The sequence below is a fragment of the Danio rerio genome, chromosome 19 (genome assembly GCF_049306965.1).
Source record: "Danio rerio strain Tuebingen ecotype United States chromosome 19, GRCz12tu, whole genome shotgun sequence".
Taxonomy (NCBI): domain Eukaryota; kingdom Metazoa; phylum Chordata; class Actinopteri; order Cypriniformes; family Danionidae; genus Danio; species Danio rerio.
The window spans coordinates 43,730,001-43,757,500 of NC_133194.1; the positions used below are offsets into that span (position 1 = coordinate 43,730,001).

Here is a 27,500-nt window from a genome sequence, read left to right on the forward strand (position 1 = left end):
TATATATATATATATATATATATATATATATATATATATATATATATATATATATATATATATATATATATATATATATTTACATATTAATATATATTTACATATTAATATATTTATATATATATATATATATATATATATATATATATATATATATATATATATATATATATATAAATATATATTTTACATAATTTACAACAAATTTATGCATGTAGTGTGTGTATGTTTATTAGAGTAATAGCTACAACTATTTTAGCACGTACAGTACATAACACCCTCATCCACTAATGTGGTCAGATGATGAATTATGTATTCATTAGACCATGTTACTGATCATATGAGAAGACTCAGCCAACACATGAGCATGAAGCATAAAGTAAGCAATTGTTTGTCCTGTTTATCCCCTTATGCTAGCGTGCTGTGTTGGCGGGTGCCGAGGCCTCCAGAGCTATTTCCACAAACACAGGATTAAAAGAGGGCGAAATGACATTCCAGGGCAGATAAACTGAAAAAAAGAGAAAAGTAAAGAGCCAAAAGGAAGAACATAACTATACGTTTTGAAGGAGTTTAACACGGAGCAAAAGGCTAACTATGCTTGAGAGTTTCATATCACTTGACTCATCAGTTTAGGTCTTCTCCATGGCCAAAGTGCTTTTAAAATAGATAAAACAGCTTTTAAAAATAATGCTGACACTCACAGAATGCACTCTCTGCGAAGGCTTTTATCACACAGATGAATGAATAACCACTTTTAATAACTTTTAGCATTAGCAAACATTCAAATACTTGTCATGGAACTGGTGATCCATGTATTGTATATTAGCAATGGTTTCTTCAGTTGCACGCACTTTTGTTTCCCAAGTGTCTTTATTATAACTAGTGCATTTCATACATTTTCTTTTATTCCATTTCATTCATGTTAATGCTATTTATTTTGTGAAAAGTATTGCTGCAAGGATGTTTTTGAAAGAAGTCTCTTCTGCTCATCAAAGTTGCATTTAATACAGTATAAGCAGTGTTGTTTTAAAATATTATGAAGATTTAAAAAGCTATTTATCCCTATGATTCAAAGCTGAGTTTCAGCATCTTTTCATCAGTGCTTTTGAACTCCTACCATGTGTTTTTGTTTGTTTTTTGAGGGACATATCAATATAGTCAGCTCACACTTTTTTAAAACAACATTTACTGAATCATGATAGATGACACGTCTTCTGGTTTTCATGGGACGACTAAGAAATGTCTGCAGATTTGTGTCAGTGTTGCTTAGTTAATCCACTCAGCTTGCACCCCTCTGTGAGAGAGCTGTGTGTGTGTTTTTATTCTGTGTGTGCTTGTACGTGTGTATAGTCTTGATATTCATCGCTAACTATGTTTCCATCAAACAATTTTTATATGCGTTTTGGATTATTGCTTAAAAAAGGCATGAAAAATGGCATAAAAAACATGCACATAAAAAAACGTGTGTCACTAGATCGGATAAACATTTTCTTTGATAACAAAAAATGCTCATAAATTACGGTGGAAACACTTTTATCTAATATATTCCAGTATGCTCATTAAAAATGTCTTGTGATTTTGTTATAAGAGATGTGATGATATAAAAGCTTTTTAGTCCCCATGACTATGGTTTATGAATTATAAAAATGATTTATAAATTAACCAGAATTAAGAAGTGAGTATTAAATTAAGAATTAAGTATGAAAATGTTTTGTGTCAGGATCAGGAACGCAGATTGTTTTGTGTTAGGGTTAGGATTTTGGGGGTAGGCTTAGGGTAAAAGGTCAGAATATACAGTTTGTGCAGTACAAAAATCATTACCTCTATGGGAAATCAATCAACCAATCAATCAATTAAGCAACCAACCAATTAATCAACCGACCGGCCAATAAATATATGAATGAATGAATGAATGAATGAATGAATGAATGAATGAATGAATGAATCAATCAATCAATCAATCAATCAATCAATCAATCAATCAATCAATCAATCAATCAATCAATCAATCAATCAATCAATCAATCAATCAATCAATCAATCAACCAATCAATCAATCAACCAATCTATCAATCAATCAACTTATCAATCAATCAACTAACTAACCAACCAATTAACTTATCAATCAGTGGATGAATCAATCAATCAACCAACCAATGAATCAATCGATCGATCGTTAACCAATTAACCTACCAGTTAACTTATCAATCCGTGGATGAATCATTCAATCCATCAATCAATCAATCAACCAATCAATCAATCAATCAATCAACAAACCCACCAAGTAATCAATCAATCAATCAATCAGTCGAGCAATGAATCAACTTTATATGTGTGAGTGCATGTCATTATGTGTGTGTGTGTGACTCTGGCACCGCTATTTTACTGTAAGGCCATTTAATGCGATCAGTTGTAGTCGGCCAGCTCATTGCTATTGCCAGCCTGTGATACAAATGCCAACAAACACTTTCAGTTGATTGTTCTTCTATTGTCCCTCACTGTTTTCGCCTTGGCCTGGTCTTCGGTTGATCCTCACAAGGGGATCTCCATCACCCACGATGCATCTGGAGGCAATACTGCATTAGAGGCATCTCCATGAGCCACGTAACAAAAAAGATGGATGAGAGACGAGAAAGATAATGAAGTTATAAGTGGATAGGCATGAGAAGAGAGAGTGGGCGTAGAGGGATGAAATTCACTCTCCGCTGAGGAAAACAAGATGCTCAGAATGCGATGAAAACGTAAATACGACCTCATTATCCCTCTTTCTCTAAAAATAAATCCCCATATGTGTCTGTGAGGTTTTAATAACCCCCAGATCATTTATTATAACTTGTGATAGTTGCACTTATTTAGGTATGAGCAAAAATATGCTTTTGTGCATGTTCCTTTAAATGCAAATGAGCAGCTGCTTTCCAGGAGAGGGCGGAGCCTTTAGATGCTATTCTTAACGAAACAACAAAACAAGTGAATCTCACCAGTGAAGTGTGAGAAATTGCTTGTAATGAATAAAAGCTTTATGTTTAAACTAGTGTCGGTCAATAATGAGAGGATGAGATTTCAGATTTAATTTCAATTTTTAAATGTCCAATTCCTGCTAACATGTGAACTCTTTTTAGTGCGTTCTGAAATACAGCTGATTTGCTTTTGTTTTCCCATGCTCAACAGATATGAATGTGGCTTTGTCTGAAATTGCCTACTTTCATACTATATAGTACACTAAAAACAGTATGCGAGCTGAGTAGTATGTCCGTATTTATGGAATTGGAAAAACAGTACCTGGATGACTTACTACTTCCAGCGAGATTCTAAAGTGCGCTTCCGATGCGCGCTAGAGAGAATTTATGAATGGGAGTAAAGCAACGCAACTGACGTGGGTATCGATCACATGATCATGACAAAATTACGGATGTAGTATGTCCAAGCTCCATTCATACTACTCACATTCATACTGTATAAATCATATTTTTCCAATGGTTGAGTAGTACATTTAAATTCAAAAGCAGTACCTACTGTGTAGTAGACAATTTCGGACGCAGTCTGTGATTGTACAATCAATCAATCCATCAGCTCATAGACAGATGAGCTAATTACTGTAACATTGAACATTGCTCCAGTGTCCATGTATCTGTGTTTGTACTAAGTGATCAGTAGTAAATCGATGACCTTCTTGAACATACAAGCACAAAACGTTTGTTTTATTAAACTTTTTGAACTGGGCGACACGGTGGCTCAGTGATTAGCACTGTCACCTCACAGCAAGAAGGTCGCTGGTTCGAGTCCCAGCTGGACCAGTCTGCTTTTCTGTGTGGAGTTTGCATGTTCTCCCCGTGATTGCATGGGTATCCTCCGGGTGCTCCATTTCCCCCCACAGTTCAAAGACACGTGGTATAGGTGAATTGAACGAGTGTGTGTGTGAATAAGTGTGTATGGGTTTCCCAACACTGGATTATTGCTGGGGGGACATCCGCTATATATACATCTGCTATATATATACAGTACTGTGCAAAAGTCTTTGGCTCTCAGTTACACATGTTGTTTTAGTGAGGGTATAATGACATTATTACAGCTCATGAAACAAAAACGGTCATGTAATGGCCTCCACTGAGTCCAGACCTGAATATTACAGTTTGTATATGCAATATTACAGGCAGTATGGGATTCATTTGGAGAGAAAAATAAGATAGAATAAGCTTAATATTTAAGGAAGACCTATTTGATATTGCTTGATATTAAATAGCACATCATTTCATTTTAACAAAAAAAGTTCCAGAGGTCACATTAAACACACTTTTAATGCTAGTCTTTTAATATCAAAATATTTTTTTACTGAATATTATGTACTTATTTCCAATATTTTCTGGAAAGGGCATCCACTGCAAACAGTAAAACATATGCTGGAATAGTTGGCAGTTCATTCCACTGTGGCGACCTCTGAACTTGAGACTAAGCCAAAAGAAAATATATGAATGAATATTAAAGGTATAGTTCACCCAAAAGTAATGAACTTGGACCTGATCCATACCTTCGATATGGTTAGCCTTAGAGATTTTTTAGCTAACCAAAAAATAGACAAATTTGTAATTCGTCCTCCACAAAAAAAGTTATGACCCAAGCATACTAGACCCAGGTGAGGAAACTCTAAATATTTCAGGTCCCAGCAATACTGGAAACACGAATTGCAGGAAATATTTTGGTTTTATCCCATTGTCTCAAAGCAAAGAGTCCCTGACCCAGCCCCAGTGCATTATCTGCACCAAAGTTCTTGCTAACGAATGCATGAGACCATCCAGGTTAAGACAATTACAGATGATTCATCCCCAATACCGCAAGGTGTACCCAATACTAACAGCCTACTCATGTTTTGCTTTTATATTTGACATTAAGCTATTATGTGTGCATAAACAAAATAAATATAGTAAGAAACATATGTTTGTTTGAAGAAAACCTTTCATGTCATACCTATTGCAAACTTACTGTATGTAAGCACTAATATTATTATTGTGGTGGGAGCCGTACAATATTTCCTAAGGGAAAAGGGGTCTCAGAAAAAAAAGGTTGGGAACCACTTCTGCAGATAGATAGATAGATAGATAGATAGATAGATAGATAGATAGATAGATAGATAGATAGATAGATAGATAGATAGATAGATAGATAGATAGATAGATAGATAGATAGATAGATAGATAGATAGATAGATAGATAGATAGATAGTTAGTTAGTTAGTTAGTTAGTTAGTTAGTTAGTTAGTTAGTTAGTTAGTTAGTTAGTTAGTTAGATAGATAGATAGATAGATAGATAGATAGATAGATAGATAGATAGATAGATAGATAGATAGATAGTTAGTTAGTTAGTTAGTTAGTTAGTTAGTTAGTTAGTTAGTTAGTTAGTTAGTTAGTTAGTTAGTGATGGAATTTCGCGGGTCATAGTTAACTAAGTTTGGCCCTTGAACACATTGGCTGTTTCTCAATTCCAAGAACGCAGAATGGACATGCTTTCTTGTGTAGACCAGTCTTGCCAGGTGTCCACGGAAGAACAAACTCGGGAGACCGCGAGGGCAGAGAGCGCTTCCTCTAGGACAGTGGTTCTCAAACCTTTTTCATCAAGTACCACCTCAGAAACAATTTGTCTCTCCAAGTACCACCAAAATGAGCAGTATTGAAATACAGTAGCGTAGTAGGCCCAGTAAAGCAGCTACAACTCTGCACGGTTAAAAAAACCAGTGGCAGATTACCTCAGAAATATAGGCTATATGTCATATACAGTATGGCATATTATATACATAATTTCAGTAAATTTTGAAATGTGTGTAGCATATACATGACATATTTCATTTCATTCCATAGAAGGAAGCCTGCGTACCACTAGTGGTACACGTACCACAGTTTGAGAACCACTGCTCTAGGAAATGAGATGCTGCATTCTTCCTGATGGTCACTTGACCTATTTATAAAATTATTTAAACATTACAGCATTCATACAACGATTTATTGTTTTTCCTCTTTTCTAAATATATACTATGCATAAAAACATTATAAATAGACGTTGCACAATATAAATAAAGCATATTTTAATACGAATTTCAGCAAATCGACACCCTTAATGTGTTTATTCCTTTATTAAGATGATAATGGTAATGTTTATATTCACCGTTTCATTTAGTGAAACTCCTGAGATCAATCAGTTACATCTCTGAACTTGAAAAATAAATCTAAATAAAATGCTGCGCTTCCCACCTCCAGTCGCAATGACCTCTGGGACTTCTAGCGCGAGTTCGATGTGTAAGTTTGCATCGGTGCGTCCTCAATATCAAGAACACATCTGGAAAGATTCATGCGTCATCTGTTCTTGTGGTCTTAAGTATTGTAACTGAACTTTGGCAGCTGATGATGACGTTACAAGAGAACACGAGGATGCAAGACTGTTGATGAACGCATGTTGAGAAACAGCCATTGATATGAGAAACTTTGCACGAGCTTGAGTCTCCGGTCTGTCGCATTCGTGTGCGAATGGATGTCTATGTGGGACTGCAGCTTCAGGCTCCCAAAGCAGCTGGTGGCCTAATACTTTCACACAGTACTAAAAGAAAATACCAGTTTGCAACAGTCAGAATAACGAGCTGATTTTAATGTCTAAAAAACAGTGAAAGTGAACAAGAAGGAGATCTAGAGCCTCTTATGTGAAAAAATGAGGTCAATATGTCACAAAAGGAGCGAAATCTGGTTTATCCTTTTTCACCTTTTCTGAGCTGCTAGATGCACAAAAAGTCCGATTTTCATGATATGTCCCCTTTAAAGTGCTCGCCGAAAAGGAAAACGCTTATACAAGCTTAGATTTCTTGGCTGTTACACAAGGCAGCAGAAGGAGCCAGAGACCTCGCAGGTTGCTGGGTTTTAAATATAAGACTGCAGTGCATGAGGGATAGAGTTAGAGCTGATCTACTATATGACAAGAAGGTGAAAGAGATGCGCTGTGGTGGTTTGAAGGCAGCCAACAGGTGTATTGATTTAAGCATAGAATGACAGGAGATGGATAGAGATGAGGCTGATGATGGAGAGGTGAAGCTGAGTGGGCTGAATCAATGATGGTAGATGGGTGAAGATGCACAAGGAGTCTCAAGTATCACTGTTAGGACTAAAGCCAAGAAGAGATTCAGCTTGAAATGTTATACTGCTGGAGTAAAACAAAAAACATCAAGTTGTGACTGGTGTCTTTCTGTTTTTTTTTGTTTTTTTTTGTAGACAAAAAGGCAGATTGAACATTGAAACCACTGATTCTCTACATCCAAAAGATCTAAAGTTAACTCACTGCTTTGGTAGTTTTTAACTATTTTTTTCTGCTTTTAAAGTATAAAAGAATTTATTCAATGTTATTAAATACAATTTTATTTTATTTTACTTTACTTTATTTATTTTATTTTATTTTATTTACATATTTTATTTTATTTTATTTTATGCATTTGTTTAAATTGTATTTATTTTATTTGACTATTTTATTTTATTTATTTTACTTTATGTATTTATTTTTATTTATTTAATTTAATTTAATTCATTTTATTTTATTTTATTTATGTATTTATTTAAGTTGTATTTATTTTATTTTATGTATGTATTTATTTTATTTTATTTACTTAATTCATGCATTTATTTAAATTTAATTAATTAAATAATTTATTTATTTTATTTATGTATTCATTTATTTATTTTATTTTATTTATGTATTTATTTGTTTATTTTTATTTTATGTATTTATCTTATTTATTTTATTTTATCTTTTTATTTATGTATTTATTTTATTTTATTTGTTTTATTTATTTATTTTATTTTATTTATGCAATTGTTTTATCTTATTTTATTTTTCCCTGTGACTAATTTTTTTAATTAAATTTTACTTATATTTAATTTATATGTATAACTATATTTTATTAAATCATTTGTACTTCATTTCTTTTAACTGAATCAATTTTTAAACCAATTTACAGCATGTTTAAATCATGTTGGATGCCATTCAAAATCCCACATGGAGAATTACTGTATTTCATTTCTTTATCAAAGTCAATGTTTACCATTACTGTAAAAAAATGCTGAGTTCCACACAATCCCTTCATGTCACCCCAATGCAAATCGATTAGGTTAGCTTAATAGTTTTTATAATTTTAAGTTGATTGAACATAAAACTATTAAGTTGTCCCAAAAAACGTCAAGAATTGTGTTGTGTTGTAGCTCATTTTAAATAAGTACTTTGAACAAGCAGCAAAAATATTTTTAAGATATGTATTTACAGTACACCTATTTATTATTTTATGAATAAGACCATAAAACTGCAAAGTTAAACCGTAATGATATCAAAACAAAGCATAAAAACCTCTGGACAGCGATTAATAATATAAAAGATGAATTACGGTGTTCTCCCACAGCCTGTCGGGCCTGACAGTAGCCTTCAACACTTCCCACACTTTGTCTTTTTTGCATGGAGCCCCTCATGATTGTCACATCTGGCAGATGCACAAAAGACAGTCGCTGTTGAGTTTTTTTTTAGCCAGCTGTGGACTGTCAACACTGTGATAGTTGGTTGAGCTCAGGAAAAAAAAAACAAAAAAACATGAGAGTAGGGGAAGCATAGGAAGTGAACCACTGATCGCCATTTCTGATTCAGACAGATCTACAGTATCCTCAGAGGTTGTATTTTAAATGCTTTTTTCGAGTTATTTTAAAATAATTTGTGCAGAAAAAACTACATTACCCATGATGCACTACAGAAGATTCCATTAATCAGCAGAAAGCAAAGCACTGCAAGAGATCTTTAGCTCTGCATATTCCATGAGTAATAGAGTTTCCCTTTTTCTTTGAAAAAATAAAGCATTTGTGAATATATTTATTCATATTTTACAATAAACATGATGTTGCTATAAAGACAACTTTAAGTCACATTTTATCAAAGCTGGTAAAAGCTTGCAATGAAAGCTGGTCTGTTTGTCACTTCCGTTTTCTAAACTGTCACCTCACAGCCAGAAAGTCGCTGGTTTAAGCCCAGGCTGAGTCAGGTCGCATTTCTGTGTGGAGTTTGCATGTTCTTCCCGTGTTTGTGTGGGCTTCCTCCGGGTGCTCCGGTTTCCCCCACAGTCCTAAGACATGTAGGGATCGGGTAAGCTAAACTGTCCATAGTTTATGTGTGTGAGTGAGAGTGTATGAGTGTTTCCCAGTACTGGGTTGCAGCTGGAAGAATTATCCGGTTTGTTTTGTTTTAGTTTAGATTGATGTTTTGTTCGATTAGTTTGAGTGTTTTGCCACTCGTGTATTTTGAGTTTTGTAGTTTAATTAGTTTAGTTGGGGTGTCGTATACACTGAAGATCTCGGTTTTTATTTGTGTATCTTTTTGACGCCTAGTTTAGACATTAGATTTAAGGATTGTTTTGTTTTGTTAATTTCTTTGATTTGGCTTACACTCGTTGTTTTTGTTTAAAGATAATAATTATACATGTTCATTTCTTGTTTTCCTCATTTATTATTGTTACATGTTTCAATTATTGAGTCAAAGCTTAAATAAGAGTAACTGATCCTTGCCTCATTCTTGATCTGTCACACACATTACACCTGTCTCACTTAAATGTTACAGCATCCCACTTTAACATCATAAACACGTAACATGCTGGATAAGTTGGCGGTTCATTTCGCTGTGGTGATCCCTGATAAATAAAGGGACTAAGCTGAAAAGAAAATGAATGAATGAATGAACATATTGGCTGATTTTTAGTGTTTGACTTGTTTCATAGGTTATTCCCCCCCAAAAATGTTACGCTATTACAATTTTGCAACAGGTAAGATGCAGCTTATGGCAATTCTCATTCATTTACAGTCTTCAAACAGTGTCTGACTGTCACACAACTCAGAAACTCAATTGACGTCAATGTAATGCATTGACGTCAGAGTGTTATGGCATTACAGCTTTTATCCGTCATTCCATAAAAGCGTCTGCAAAATGAGTTAATGTAAATATAATGCGATTGGTTATAAAAGGCACACTTTCAAGAGCTACCGACCCTTCCATCTTGCAAATTCAGGCTATTTCTGACAGAAACCTTTAATGCTATCCTCTTTATAACTTTTCTTTCCAGTCTCCTCTGTCACTATAAATTTCATCAAGACCAAATAAGGATGATATATTCAAGGAGCCCATTGCACATCAGCATATCATTCGGTCAGCAGTGTGACTGTTCAATAATGCATCGCTGTTGATCAGTTTACATTATTGATGCTGTAAAGTGCACTAGAGATTACACTTGCTTTTGTCTCAGTGTTTGAAGACCCTGCGCTCTGGTTTCAGGGAACATGTAGTATTGGGACACATTGGTTTTGGCTTGTAAATAGAATAAAAGTCAGATTTGAGTTTAATCAGAGATGAGATGGCCTCGGTACTGATATGATCAGTCACGGTTTAATTGAAGCTGATGATTCTCATGGTGGCAGCTGGACATGCTGATGGGAAATACAGCATGTCAATTAGCAAAGCCACAGTCATAGGCTCAGGTTTATTTATATAAATACAGCTATGGAGAATATTATTCAATTAGAATAGATTAATAAAAATGAATCCAGTTTCTCTGGAATTACTGGATTTATTAAGAATGGGGTTGATTAAACTTTTAATATTTGATTTATTATTTACATTTTAAAATACATGTATTGTAATTTAATTTTTTTTTGTTTTTTTTTCAGAAAATGTCAATTGGCCAAAATAAAATGCTTTTAGATTTTGTAATTGTCACAATCACTAGTGATCTAGCCTGTGGAGAACCACACATATGCCACTTAAATAAACCACAACTCCCATTATGCACCTCAGACACACCAGTTCCTGATTCCCTCTGACTACACACACACAGACACCGGGAAGCTCAATATGGATGATATATGATGAACCAGATAAACAGCACACACACACACAGTCTTTGCTGAGTCTTATTTCTGTCACATCATGTAAGCGTTCTCCTTGTCTTGGCTTCCCGTGTTTTTGCCCTTTGCTTTGTTTTACTGTTTACATTTTTTGCCACTTGACCTCACCATTTGCCTGTTTTTGACTTTGCTCCTGGGTTTCCTGTTTGCTCCTGTTTTGACCGCTGCCTGCCCGGCTATTCTGTTTAATAACAGCACATGGATCCTCACCTCTGTTGTCCTTGACCCCTATGTGACAGTGATACTGATAAGATAAAACACTGTTACTGTGCGTTCACAACGAAAGCGGTGAGAGCGTCCAAGGTCGCTCTGGCTGCCCTGGCGACAACACTGTCTACCTTCAGGCAAGAGCGTCAAAATTCGTTACATTGATCTCGTATTTAAAAGGGCCGTTGGAGCATATCAGTTACATTCCTGCATAAATGTTATTTCATTTAACAATGGAAGATAAAGTTGCATGTGGTGTGGCTTTGCTCTATTTATTTATCCAATGTGTCCATATGTCTGAAATATCCTGAAGCAGCAATCCTGTTTTGTATAATCGCATAAGATTCCTGCTTTTTTAAAGATAAAAATATATAACCTTAATGCACATCAGTAGCTCGCCAGTAACATATTTAATGCATGTTTCTGTAAGAAAACATTGTAAATAATTTAAAAAATCCGGCGACCGCATTAATCAAATCCTTGGGAACAACTGTGGTCGGAACCAAAGTTCACAGGTCTGTGTTCTCTGAACTCCTCTCAAGTGGTGGACTTCTTCATTCTAATAGCTTGCTGCCGAACTGCGTCATAGCTCATTACCTTAAAGTTGACTTGATTTTAACTCTCCTCGCCACCCACACCACGCCATGCTGCTCCTCGCTGCTTATTGCCACTGGCTCTCTCATTGAAAATGAATGACTTCCGGCTACTTTGACGCTCTTGCCGTTTTCGGTGTGAACGTACAGTTATTGTGTTGTCTAAAAATGATTAGAAACACATTTTTTTATAATTTTAGGCAAAATATTTGGCTCTTAATTGCTTTTTTATTTAAAATTTTAAAGAAAGATCAGCAGTAATTTACAGATTAAAACAAACCTTAAACAAGACTGTTTGCTGTGGCTGTTTGTGTGAAAGTCAAATTATGTTTGCTGTTTGTTCAAACTACTTATTTAAAATAAGCGCAACTAAAGTTGGGCACAACTTAATTATTTTATATTCAATCCACTTTAATTTGCAAAAACTAATAAGTTAATTTAATTCATTCATGTTGCACCAACAAAAACTGATTGTGTGGAAACAAGCGTTTTCCTTCATTCATTTCATTCACCCCAGTTGAAGGCATATTTACACATATCTGTCTGCTAGTTAAGTTGTGAATTATTGGTGACGTATGGAATACTGTTCCCCAAAAAGCCACTACTCATTTAAATTGAGAAAATATTAGTTTATGGCCAATTCTTCTTAGTCATATCACACATTGAAGTGAATTTGAAATAAACTCATAGTATACACATCAGTCTTTGGACTGCATCTCAAAGACCAAAATTTGTACAATTTATAAAAAAATTAATTGCTTTCTGGCCATTGAATATTGCGATCGGGATTTTCAAAAGTTTTACATTTCTTTGTAAATGTTTATTATTAGCATTTGATGGGTCTCCCCATACAATTTGATAGAGCACTGAGACCCGGAAGCCGCTTTGCGTGCTGTCACACTTAACAAACGGATATAGTGCCATTAACCATACAGAAAATCATAACTGTGTGAGCAAGTGACAATTTTAGGCGAACACTTCAGATCCTTGATTGCACAGAAAATCTGAGAGGCTGATCAATGAACAATATTGATGGAAGTTGCAGACTTGAATGCATGTACCTTAAAATTTGGCTATTTTGTCATTGTTTTGGAGCATATTATCTTATAGGCTCACATTCATTCATTTTCCTTTAGCTTAGTCCCTTTTTTATCAGGGGTCGCCACAGTGGAATGAACCACTATAGGCTTACATTCATTCATTCATTTTCCTTCGGCTTAGTTTTTTATTTATAAGGGGTCGCCTCTGACTATTCCAGCATATGTTTTAGGCAGCGGATGCCCTTCCAACTGCAACCCAGTACTGGGAAACACCCACACACTCATTCACTCACACACACACACACACACACACACACACACACACACACACACACACACACACACTCATACACTATGGCCAGTTTAGTTTATTCAATTCACCTATAGCACATATCTTTGAACTGTGGGGGAAGACGGAGCAATACCGGAGGAAACCCACACTAACACAGGGAGAACATGCAAACTCCACAAAGAAATGCCAACCACCCCAGCCAGGACTCGAACCAGTGACTGCCTTGCTGTGAGGCGACGGTGCTAACCACTGATAGGCTAACACATTCAGGTTAAAAGTGATTTTTTGATTTAAGGGCGACTTTAACCTTGTTGATTTCCCCTGGAACATTGTTCTTTTTCAAATGAAACTCTGTTGAATCTGGGTCAGAGAAACTGATTCAGTGTCACCATGAAGGCACAATCTCGCCACTGAACTCTAGTATTAAGGACGCCGGTAAGGAGAGGCAGAAATGTGAGGCACTGGCATGAGGCCGATGTTTGTCTGATAATCTGCTTAGGGGACGCAGTTGTGCGTGACTGTCCTTTCACACCACGATGCACAAGACCATCACTTACACTGAGGAGACGGCAGTTTATGTTTCAGGCGATAAGCACTGTTATGAAGACACTCTGATGCAAGCAGAGATATATATACACACATACTGGCCACTCCTGTATGCTTCACATGCTCCACCGTTTACGAAAATGTGCTTCTCACAGCTGTTTTGCTTATACAGTAATGTGACATTGGCTTGGATTTTTTTTGGCTTCCAGGTGTTTAAAACCTACTGCAATGAAGATTACGACCGCAGGAATGAAGAGGTGGACCCAGTGGCGTCCTCAGCTGAGTATGAGCTGGAGAAACGGGTGGAGAAGCTGGAACTTCTCCCTGTGGAACTGGAAAAAGGTGAATAGATGGCTTTTTGGGATAAGTGAGACTGGGAAATTACACTTTTGACTTTACGAGCTCTTTTTTTTTATAAAACCTTGTAGTTACTTATAAAAACCACCAATTGTGTCAACTAGCCTTGATTTCCTTGTAAATATTCTTATACAATATTTAGATCTGAAAACTTTTGAGGGGAATGTTCTCCATGCTTCTGCATATCAGTGTTTGTTAATAAATAGAAAGATCCACCCGTTATTAATACATCTAGCATCCAAGCATCATCTATTAATCTATCATTTCATCCATCTATGCATCAAATTTCTATTCATCCATACTTTTATTCATTCGTACATCAAACATTCATCCATCCATCCATCCATCCATCAATTCATCCATCTATCATCATTTCAGCCATTTATGTCCAGCCATACATCCATCCATACATACATCCATCATTTCATCCATTTAAGTAACATCTATCCATCCATCCATCCATCTATTAATCCATCCATCATTTCATTCATTTATGTACAATCCATCTATTTGTCCATCCATCCATCCATCCATCCAATTATTTATCAATCCTTCTTTTCATCCATTCATGCACCAAACATTCATCCATTCATCATTTCATCCATTTTTACACAATCCATCCATCTATTATTTTATGAATTTATGCACCATCCATTCATCCAACCATCATTTCATCAATTTATAAATCAAATGTCCATCCATCTATCCATAATGTCATTCATTCATCCATCAAGCATTCATCTATCCATCATTTCATCTATTTTTACACAATCCATATATCAATTCATCCATTTGTGCACCATCTATTCATCTATCTGTTTGTCAATCCACCAACATATATGCATCATTCATTCAACAAACATATACGTATTTTGCATCCATCCACCCATTTATCATTCTGCCCACCCATCTATCAAATATCCATCCTTTCTTCATTTCATTCGTGCACAATCCATCCATCCATCCATCATTTCCTCCATTTATGCACCATCCATCTATCTATCTGTCTGTCTGTCTGTCTGTCTGTCTATCCATCCATCCTTATTTTCATCCATTATTGCATCAAACATCCATCCATTATATCATCCATTTTTGCACCATCCATCCAACCATCCATCTATCTATCAATCACTTCATAAATCCATCCAACATCCATGCCTCATGTATTATTTTATTAATCTATTATCATATATCGTCTATCTATCCTTCTTTTCATCAATTCATGCATCAAACATCCATCCATTCATCAATTCATCCATTTATACACAACCTATACATCTATCATTTCACCCATTAATGCACCATTTATTAATCTATCCATTCATCAATCCACCAACATGCACCATCCATTCACCAAACATCTATGTATCTTGCATCCATTCATCCATTCATCATTGTCTCCATCCATCTATCCACCCATTTATCCATCCATCCGTCCATCAAACATTCTTCTATCCTTCATTTCATTAATTTTTGCACAATCTATCCGTCCATCATATTATCCATATATGTATCTTGCATATATTGCATCCATCCATCCATTCATCATTGTATCCATCCATCTATCCATCCATCAATCCATCCATCCATCCATCCATCCATCCATCCATCCATCAAACCATCCAACATCCATGAATCATCTATTAATATATCCATTTATGCATCTTCCATCCATCCATCCATCCATCCATCCATCCATCCATCCATTCATGCATCCATCCATCCATCCATCCATCCATCCATCCTTCCATCCATTTATTAAAGTGTCATTTTTTACGTTTGTTCCCTGAACTGATCTGTGTATGTTTATCTGTGTGCGTGTCAGATGATGATGGCCTGGGCATCAGTATTATAGGAATGGGTGTTGGTGCTGACGCAGGCCTGGAGAAGCTGGGCATCTTTGTCAAGACTGTCATAGAGGGAGGAGCTGCAGAAAGAGATGGAAGGTATAAAAAGAGAGAAAAATATTCAAAACTAATAGAAGGTAAAGGATTTCTAAACCGTGCTTTTTCAGCTGCTGCCAGATTTAGTGAATCCTAGAAAGTCTCTCATGTGATTTGCACATTGCCAAAAATGAAAGCAAATCTTTGGGGCTTTATGAATGCCTGCAGTTCAGGGGCTTGACAATCCTAAAGGGAGGGTAGGAATAGGAGTGAAATCAACCCATGTGTGTTAGGGAGGTCTAATGAATAAAATGTATGTTCTGCAATTGCAAGAAAACATTTAGGATTAAAAAAGTGAAAGATTTAGTTTGTTTAAGTTTGTCGTCAGTATTCAGTAAATCAGTATATCGTGTTAGATTTTAAGTTTTACTTTAAAGCTTTATTAATTCCATGGGGCAATTTATTCGGATATGGTGGTGCTTCACATAACAAGAATGACACACTTAACACAATAAACACCAAAACTTAACATCACGTACACAAACAAAAACTGAAAAAAATAAAATAAAAAAATTATAATATATATATATTTTACTTGTCCCAAACCAAATCTTAAGAATTGTGTTGTTTCAGCTCATTTTAAATAAGTCATTTAAACAAGCAGCAAAAATCTTTTTTTTTTTTTGAGTGTATCTCTTGCAGCTTTGCTTCCAAAATTATTCTCAGACTGCTAGAAAGCACTGCTCGTTTTTTCTGAGTGAAATCCTGAGACATCTTTGCTTGTTTCAAGATTAGTAAGAAACCGTGGGCTTTGCAAATCAGGTATCAAAAAGACCTTTCAGCAGTCAAAATGTAATTTCCTCCACCATTAACTCTGCTTCTGAGCTCAGTGTAACAATGTAGGACCTTGGAAGCTTATTTTTTTTGTTGCATAGAGGAATACTTATTTCCTGCTGTCAGTTTCACTTTATTGACGACATTGAGAAACGCATGTGAAGGTCAGACCGTGCTTACACCACACTCTTTAGCAGCACATTAGGATTCAATCTTGCAAGCATCTCTCCGTCTGCTTTGCTCTGCATAACAGATGAGATTTTGCCAGGAGCTCAATATCCAGACAGGAATCAAGGGTCAAAGCAATGTGGTCAAACTCGCAAATCTCATTACATATATCACGCAGTTGGGGCCCTTCATGCAAACACTGAGGCATATTGAAAATTGTATTATCACATGTTGTTAAGGAGCTTACTCGTCTCTTTGTAATCCTCAAGCAGTGATTGTAATTCCTTCTGTCTTGTGAGCATTTACTCTTCAGCTGCTGAAAGAATGTGACCACTAAGTTCAACTGAGAACTTGTTAATAATATCATTATTACTGCTGAGACAGGGGCTTCTGACCTGTGACCTAAATCATTAGCAGTCTGAAGTACTCTGTGATTTTAAGTAATTATGACTTTTTATTAATCATAAAGTTAATTATTCATTGATTAATCTTATTAGTATATTAGTTTATTATATTAGTATACTGTATGAGTATACAGTAAAACATATCTTTAGATATTATTAATTTTAGTAGTAGTAGTAATCTAAGTACTTTGTCATTTTAAGGATTAACCATTTTAGCATTACTTATTGAATAATATTTGTTAATATACAGTATATATTTTATATGTTTGCAGTACATGTTCCTATTTTAAAAATATTGAAAACAATTATTTATAATAAAAATAATGCAATAAATCAGATTATGCAAAGAATATACCTTATATGTATATATAAATATTTGTATATTTGCAGTGCATGCTGCTAGTTTTTAGAAAATACTTTTAAAATTAATTACAAATATAAAATAATAATTATTTATAATAAAATATAAATAAAATAATTTATTTCTAATAAAATTATGATTATGTATTTTCAGATTATGCAAAGAATATACATTTATATACCTTTAGAAAATACATTCATTTAAATAATTAATGAAAAAATGAAATATATTAAAAAATATATTATTATTATTATTATTATTGTTTAAGTGCTTTGTAATTTTAAGGATAAAGTATTTTAAGCATTAAATATTGAAATGTGCTTGTTCACATACAGTATATACTTTGATGTTTGTAGTGCCTGCTGCTATTAAAAACAAATGATTTTTAAAACAATAAAATATATTTAAAAAAATCATTATTTATAATAAAATACAAATAAAATAATTCATTTATAATAAATATGATTATGTATTTTCAGATTATGCAAAGAATATACCTGTAGAAAATACATTAATTTAAATATTAATTAAAAATATAAACTCTTTTTAAAACTATTATTATTGTTATTCTTTTCTTTATATTATTATTATTAGTAGTAGTAGTACTATTATTATTATTAATAATTAAGATGTTTGTAATTTTAAGGATAAAGTATTTTATGCATTAAATGTTAAAAATTGTTTGTTCATATAGAGTATATATTTTGATGTTTGCAGTACATGTTATTTTTTTTAATAATATTGAAATAATTCAAATAATAAAATAAATATTATTTATAATAAAAATACAAAAATATTTAATTGATAATAAAAATATATTTATGTACTTTCAGATTATGCAAATAATTTACATTTAGAAAAAAATATTCAATAAAAAAATAAATATAAGTATGAAATATATTCTAAAATGTATTCTTGTAATTATTATTATTTTTAAGTACTTTGTCATTTTAAGGATAAAGTGTTTTAAGCATTAATTATTAAAATTTGTTTGTTCACATACATTTTCATATGTTTGCAGTACATGCTGCTATTTTTTAGAGAATACTTTCAGAAAATAATTATTTATAACAAAATACAATTAAAATAATTTATTTATAATAACAAATTTAGTTTATGTATTTTCAGATTATACAAAGAAGAAAAATACATTCATTTAAATATTAAATAAAAAATATTAAATAAATTATTAAAATGTATAATAATATATTATTAGAATTTTTATTTCTGATTACATTTTTAGAAAATTCATTAATTTGTTTAAATCAGGGGTGTCCAAACTCGGTCCTGGAGGGCCAGTGTCCTGCATAGTTTAGCTCTCACTTTCTTTAAAACATTTGACTGGAAGTTTTAGTATACCCAGAAAGAGCTTGATTAGCTGGTTCAGTTGTGTTATATTGGGGTTCCAACTAAAATATGCAAGACACGAGTTTTGGCACCCTTGGTTTAAATAATTAATCATTAATAATAATAATAATAATAATAATAATAATAATAATAATAATAATGTTAATCCTGAGGTCATCTAACATTTGACTTAATTATTGCCTATTAATAAAATTATATTTAAGTTAATTCACATAAAATCAAGAACATTTAAAATAATAATACTTAATTTTTTTACCATCATTATCATTATTAACCTTATTTTTATAATTATAAAAAATATTGTTAAACATATTATCAATTTATTGAATGCACTGTTGACAGGACAGGAATCATACCTGCCATATTTAGGAAGCCATAAATCTTTCCCACATCTTTTCAGTCTTTATTCTTAGTTTTTATCTTTATATCTTTTTCAAAGAATTCTCAAGCTCAGTCTCACTTAAGGGCTTTGTAAAACCTGTGCTGGGATGTGCCAGGTCCTTCATACATCAGCATCTTTGATCCACGGAAAAAATGGAGTAATAATAGCAGAGTGATGAGAAGGCCTCAGGCAGAACATAATTATGCAAAAAGTTATCCCAGAATGACTAAGAAATCACTGTTTAGCATTCACAGTGTTACATAAACCTGTTTTAGAGATTACACAGTGTGCTAATAGGGTCTTGCATTTTCCACAGAATTAAGGTGAACGATCAGATCGTGGAGGTGGACGGCACCAGTCTGGTTGGAGTAACTCAGAGTTTCGCTGCTTCTGTCCTGAGAAATACACAGGGAGTCGTCAGGTAAGATGCTGGATGTCCTACTGTCATTACACTGCTTTATTACGTTTCATTAATCACATGTTTGACCTTAAAGGGATATTTAATATTTAATTAAAAATCTTTGCCACTGGCCATTCGAAAAAAAATCGTAGTTCATCCATAATGGTCTTGAAAAGGTATTAAATGTCTTAGATTTGACTTGGTGAAACCCGTAGAAACCCTGTATGAGGACCACAGTTCAGCTAAAAATCACCAGAAAGTCACATACATCTTAAATAACAATAATAAATAATTCCTTACATTTATATAGCTCTTTTTTGGGTACTCGAAGCGCTTTACACAATTTGGATAACCTGAGGATGATCAAATTAATAGCAAACGTTCATTTTTGAGTAAACTTTAACTCGCCCTGTAATATTGTCCATCAAAAATCCACCTTCGAATCCTTTCCATAGCTCACACACATCTGCTAGAGCGAGAGATGTGATTAGTAGCGTATGAAAAAGCATGACACGCCATCATCGTCTCTCCCTCCCACTCAACACTCTGGAGAAAAACACAGAGTTGTTATTAGTGTATCTAACGTCCCCTCAGACTCCACAGATCGTTGAAAAGCGTGTCTCTTCACACTGTCAGGAAACACAGCTCTTCATTAACAATGGCTTTCGCACAGTGGGATCCGGCAGATTGTTTTCAAGCTGATGCTGTCAGCAGGGTTTTCTGCTTCCTCAATAAATATAAACACACTGAAAAGCTAGTTCTTCAGAACTGTGTGTTTACTTTTCAGCTTCTTCAGCTGTGTGTTGTTTTAAAAGTGGTAAATGTAAACATAAGTTTTGTATATGTGATTTAATTGTTTAGATGGATCGAGAGACTGATTCGCATGATTTCATATGGTCAGATGCTGATGCTGATAGTCTGCACTGGAAAAATGGATTTTATTTAATTAAATTAAATTTTATGTATCAGTACTTTCTTTGTTATAATATAATATAATATAATATAATATAATATAATATAATATAATATAATAATAATAATAATAATAATAATAAATAATAATAATATATAATATAATATAATATAATATAATATAATATAATATAATATAATATAATATAATATAATATAATATATTGTAATATAATTTAATAATATATAATATAATATAATATAATATAATATAATATATTATAATATAATTTAATAATATATAATATAATATAATATAATATAATATAATATAATATAATATAATATAATATAATATAATATATTATAATATAATATAATATAATAAAATTTAATATAACATAATATAATATAATATAATATAATATAATATAATATAATATAATATAATAAATAATAATAATATATAATAATATATAATATAATATAATATAATATAATAATATATAATAATACATAATAATATATAATAATATATAATAATATATAATATAATATATTATAATTTAATAATATATAATATAATATAATATAATTTAATTTAATTTAATTTAATTTAATTTAATTTAATTTAATTTAATTTAATTTAATTTAATTTAATATAATATAATATAATATATAATATAATATAATATAATATAATATATTATAATATAATATAATATAATAAAATATAATATAATATAATATAATATAATATAATATAATATAATATAATATAGCAGTGCACTATGGCTGTATATCAGCACTGGTGGGAGGTGTGCGTTGGCACGAGTGCATAGTGTCCCACCAGTGACGATATACAGCCATATTGCACTGCTACTCGAATGATCTCCAAAATTATTAATATTTAAAGTAGGCACTATCCTTACAAATAAACTGCCTAGTTGCAATCTAAACAACTACAAAAAATTCTAAAATTTTATATTATATTATATTATATTATATTATATTATATTATATTATATTATATTATATTATATTATATTATATTATATTATATTATTAAATTATATTATATTATATTATATTATATTATATTATATTATATTATATTATATTATATTATATTATATTATTAAATTATATTATATTATACTATATTATTATATTATATATTATTATATTATATTATTATATTATATTATATTATTATATTATATTATATTATATTATATTATATTATATTATATTATATTATATTATATTATATTATATTATATTATATTATATTATTATATTATATTATATTATTAAATTATATTATATTATTAAATTATATTATATTATATTATATTATATTATATTATTATATTATATTAAATTATATTATATTATATTATATTATTATTTTATATTATATTATTATATTATATTATTATATTATATTAAATTATATTATATTATTATATTATGTTATATTATATTATATTATATTATATTATATTATATTATTATATTAAATAAAATTATATTATTAAATTATATTATTAAATTATATTATATTATATTATATTATATTATATTATATTATATTATATTATATTATATTATATTATATTATATTATATTATATTATATTATATTATATTATATTTTTCTCAGTTAAGTCACATTTTTACCAGGACATGTCATATGCCTGCACTATGAAGGTGTCAGGAAATCCTTCATTTGACCATAGCTGTATTTTTCAGCTGTCTATATTCCTCTCTGTTCTCACCGATGAGGCACGGTGGCCCAGATTCTCAATTTGTGCTATATTTAACCTACTGTAGAAATTATGGCAGGTCTTAAACTCGATCTGCACCAATAAATGCATGAAGACTGTCAGTCTATTAGGAGCCGATCATTGCTGTGATGATTCAGTGTCAGAATGGGGGATGTTTTAGCATGTTGGAGGTGATGCTCACATCCTGAAATGCAATCCTGTCACTCCAGATGTATATGAATAATTATGACATGGCTTTATTAATAAGCAAGCGCTGTACCAGAGCAGTTTGGTCTCTCAGTGTGTGGTACGGAGGCTGTTTCCAGGTCAGCTGCAATGCAAACGCTGCGAAGAGAGGCTTGGCATGGCAGGGTATTATTGGCCCAGTTGTTGCTTCAGATGTAGATCAGATCTGGCCCTTTATCTGTGTGGAACGCAGGTGATTAAGAGTCCATGCTGAGCTCCATTCTGCTTCTCAACAACATGCAGAGGATGGGTGGAATATTATTGGAGAAAATTTATTTTTATCTCAAATTATTACTCGGTTTTCTAAAATTTTGGAAAAACTCTTTGTTGAAAGGCTTGAGAAATTCACCCACAACCTTTTAGCTGATGAGCAATACGGTTTCAGGAAAAATAGATCAACATCTCTGGCATTAACAGAAGTTATTGAGGAAATTACTAATGAGATGGATTAAAAAAAGGAAGTTGGAGTTTATATAGATTGAAAGAAGGCATTTGATACAATAAATCATGCCCTGTAAAAATCTTTAAGTCAGTACAACAACAAAAAAGGAGTACCGCAGATAATGTTTGGCACCCACATGTTGAAAATCACTGCTTTGAGATGGTTGCGCATAGAAACCTTTCTGAAATACTAAAACCAGTCCGTATGGCACCAACAAATAAAAAAAATGCTTCTAACTCACTTTTAAAATGGTTTCAAAACTTTGAGTTTCTTTTTTTCTGTTGAACACAAAATAAGATATTTTGAGGTTGGATAATGTTAGTAACCATGGACTTCCTTACAAATACTATGAAATCCAATAGTTATTGGATTCTAATATTTTTTTAAATATTATTTTGTGATCAACAGAAGACAGAAACTCGAGCAGGTTTGTAAATGGGGACAGAATTACCGGTTTTGAGTAAACTATCCTTTTGAAGTGCACTGTAAAAAAAAAACAAAAAAAAAACAACATCCTTATTTCCTTTCTCTTTTTCTTGTTCACTCAAGGTAAAAACATCAGCTGCACTGACCTAAAATTATTTGTCAGTAATACAAAAACATTTAGTTGGGTTATCATAAGATTATTAGTTTTCTGGAGAGGTGAACTATTTGTAACAAAACGTTTAAGTTGTGCAAACTGTACATTTTTTTTGTCTGAAGAACTGGAATGCCTGAAGTTGAGTGGAAAAAAAAACATAATCCTTATTTCCTTTTTCGTGTGTACTCTACATTTATTCTTATTTTTTTCTATCTGTTATTTGATAGGATGCGTATAAAGGGAAGTCTATGAGGAGAAAAGTGCAGTGTGACCGCAGCTGAATACTAATGTATTGCAAAATAAGTAGAAAAATGTTATGTACTGTTATCATGGCAAAGACAAAAGAAATTATTTATTAAAATTAATATTAGAAAAATGTGTTAAAACAATCTCAAGAGTAAATAAGTATGAGATCAGTAGGTGGCAACAAATCCTTGTCTTAATGAGTGATACACTGAATTATTCATAGATAAAACACCACAATGCTGCTTTAAGACTCTAATGTTCTGCTCTGCATTTGTTTTCAAACATTATCATTTGTTAAACATCAAAAACAGACAATTTAGTGTCTAAAATGTAACTTAATATATAGATTTTCAGCACACTTAAGTGTGATATTACTTAGACTGTACTGTGTCTTATACAGTCGTTTATATAAAATATACCACAACCCCTGGCATATTCATTATGGTAAAAATGTATTTTATCTCAAAGACATGTAGGGGTGTGTGATATTGACAAAATTATAGTTTATTGAAAACCTCCTGTGAAATGTTTATTATTTAAAAAAAATATTTTCCATGTGATTTTTAATAAAGCAAGAAAACTTTCACAGTATTTTTTATAATATTTATTTTTCTTCTGAAGAAAGTCTTTTTTGTTTTAATTTGTATAAAAAGCAGCAGTTTTAGATAAACAATTTTTTAAAGAAAATTAATTATTGGCCCTCTTAGATTTTTTTTTTCTTGATTGGTCACAAATCAAACCAATGTTAACCAATGACTTGCCTAATTACCTTAATCGACCTAGTTAAGCCTTTAAATTGCACTTTGGGCTGAATACTATTGTCTTGCAAAATAACTGAACTGCACTTTCATCTTGGCAAAGACAAAAAAAATTAGTTATTAAATTGATTGTTTAAAAATGCATTGAAATAATTGAATATACTATATATAATACTATATATACTGTATATAAATAATATAAATTATATAAATTATACCACTGACCTTGGCTTATTCACTATTGTAATTATTTCTTTCTGGACAGTCACTTATTCGCATATGGGATAGCTGCAAACTATTTCTGCACATCCATATGATGCCATAATAAAATCCATTAGAATTGAATGACTTCAGCTCTTTCAATGTCATTTGTCAGACGCAATGGCAAAGCGGCTTTAGACTTATAAAGGAGGTCGTTGATCTTCGGAGATTAATAACTAATTATCTGATTGCAGTTCTGCTTGTGTATTTCCAGGTTTTAGGCAGCAGTATTTTTCACCTGACTTTGCCAAATAGCATTGTTATCGTTTTGTACAGTTAACACACTCACCTGTTGTCATTTATCACACTGACCTCAGAAGAAGTCGATTCATGGGGTATATAATAAAGAAATACAATCCGTCAATGAAGAGGGAACAAAAAAGCCTGCTTAAAGCCAGACAATGTTTGAAAAGCGTTTGACATTTTTCACTTCATTATAACTGAAAAGAAAGGATTTTATCTCTCTTTCTTTTTTCGCCTTCCACCTTTTTATAGCCGTCTCCTTTATGTGAAATCCATTCCCTTCTTTGTCTCCATTTGAAAATCGATAGCCATGATCTTTAATCCACATTTCCCTACGCCTCATGATGCTTTGTGGGAATTATGGTAGAAACATCCATTACATTGAAAAAAAGTGTGGTGAATGTGGAAAAAAGTAAATTGTTTTTGTCTGTAAGACCTGAGATATCAAAAAGTAGACAGAAAGTTCTAATTTTCTGCATCTGAGATGTTTATTAAACCATCTAGCAAAATCAAAAACAAAATGTTTGCCATATACTTTTTTCATTATATTAATTTGCATCACATTTGAGACATTAGGCGTACGTGCAATATTTTGCTCACAGCAAGTGAATTTTGATGATAGAAAATCATATTACCCTTAACATTTTGACAACAGAGAACACGTCAGGCAGTTTTTCTCAGGCTGTTTTTAGCTGTTACTTGATATGCCTGTTTTATATCAAATTATATAATATCATATACAACAGGTTTTTAAACAAAGTATTGACCAGGTTGATATTATATAGGTCTTAGAAACTCATGTATAAAATATACGTGCAGCTCTATAGGGTTAAAAAACCTGGTGAAGGTCATCAAGCTCACCGCTTTTCACTGATTGCAAACACAGATACACTGGAGGATTTTAAAGCTGCGAAGATCAGTCGTTTGCTCGTCTGTGTTTGCACTCGATAACCATCGGGAAAGTGCAGTGAACTGATAACCTTCGCGACCAATCACAGTCATTTCTGTTGAGCACTGGTGAATACAATAATAAATCAGCGGTGTTTAAGAACCTGCTCAACAATGCTTAAATAATAGCAGTAAATTTACTTTTTTTATTTATTACTAAAATTCAGTATCCTGACAGGTTTGATATAGTGAAAGAATCAGTTCATTTTTTTTTATTTTCACTATCCATTCAGAACAGACCTTCAGGTCACTTGTAAAGCAGTAAATCTGAGTCACTTTCACTCCGCTGATAAGATATAGCCAGGTACACAACATTCCTGTGTGACTCCAGGCGATACTTCCAGGTTTCTTCCCACCGCAGCCTCGATTTCGCTTTTAAAAGGGTGGCCGTGTGAAATCTGTCTATTGTGAATGGATAAGAGAGCCAAACTGCTTAGTCATTGTCAATATAACAGTGTGCTCTGAAGGGATATTCTGGTGTAAACTATGGCTACAGTTTTGATTTCAGTTGTTGTAAATTGGGGTGACGCAGTGGCGCAGTATGTAGTGCTGTCGCCTCTCAGCAAGAAGGTCGCTGGCTCGAACATCGGCTGGATCAGTTACCATTTCTGTGTGGAGTTTGCATGTTCTCCCTGGGTTCGCATGGGTTTCCTCCGGGTGCTCTGGTTTCCGCCACAATACAAAGACATTTGGTACAGGTGAATTGGGTAGGCTAAATTGTTCGTAGTGTATGAGTGTGAATGAGTGTGTGTGTGGATGTTTCCTAGGGATGGGTTGCGGTTGGAAGGGCATCCGCTACGTAAAAACGTGCTGGATAAGTTGGCGGTTCATACCGCTGTGGCGACCCCGGATTAATAAAGGGACTAAGCCGAAAAGAAAATGAATGAATGAATGTTGTAAATTGTACCTTACACCTTATGTGGGAGTTTGATTGTGATTTGTTTGGAAGTGATTAGTTTCACTTCTTTTTTAATGTAAATTCCCCAAACAGGAAGTGCAACTCATAATTGGTAACACTTTGCAATAAGGTTGTGTTAGTTAATCCATTTACTAACACAAGCAAACAATAAACAATACATTTATTACATTACTTATGTTAGTTATTGTTAGTTAAGGAGAGTACAGTTGTTCATTGTTTGTTCATGCTAATTCTGTGCCTTAACAAATGTTAACAAGCATGAATTTGAACTTTATTAGGGCACTATGATTAATAAATGCTTATTATTCATAATTAGTTAATGTTAGTAAACACAGTTAATTAAACCTTATTGAACAGTGTGACCCCATCATCACGTTTTACCACTCT

The 27,500-nt window shown here is 32.4% G+C and overlaps 1 protein-coding gene across 4 annotated transcripts in view; it reads left to right on the plus strand.

The window, feature by feature from the left end:
* Positions 1–27,500, plus strand: part of ppp1r9a (protein phosphatase 1, regulatory subunit 9A) — a 94,967-nt gene that overhangs the window by 33,923 nt on the left and 33,544 nt on the right. For all 4 annotated transcript variants that reach the window (XM_684261.11, XM_073931912.1, XM_009294366.5 and 1 more), the window contains exons 3-5: positions 13,843–13,975; positions 15,816–15,936; positions 19,707–19,811. In XM_684261.11, the coding sequence (XP_689353.6) occupies positions 13,843–13,975; positions 15,816–15,936; positions 19,707–19,811 (359 nt within the window). The remainder of the gene's footprint in view (positions 1–13,842; positions 13,976–15,815; positions 15,937–19,706; positions 19,812–27,500) is intronic.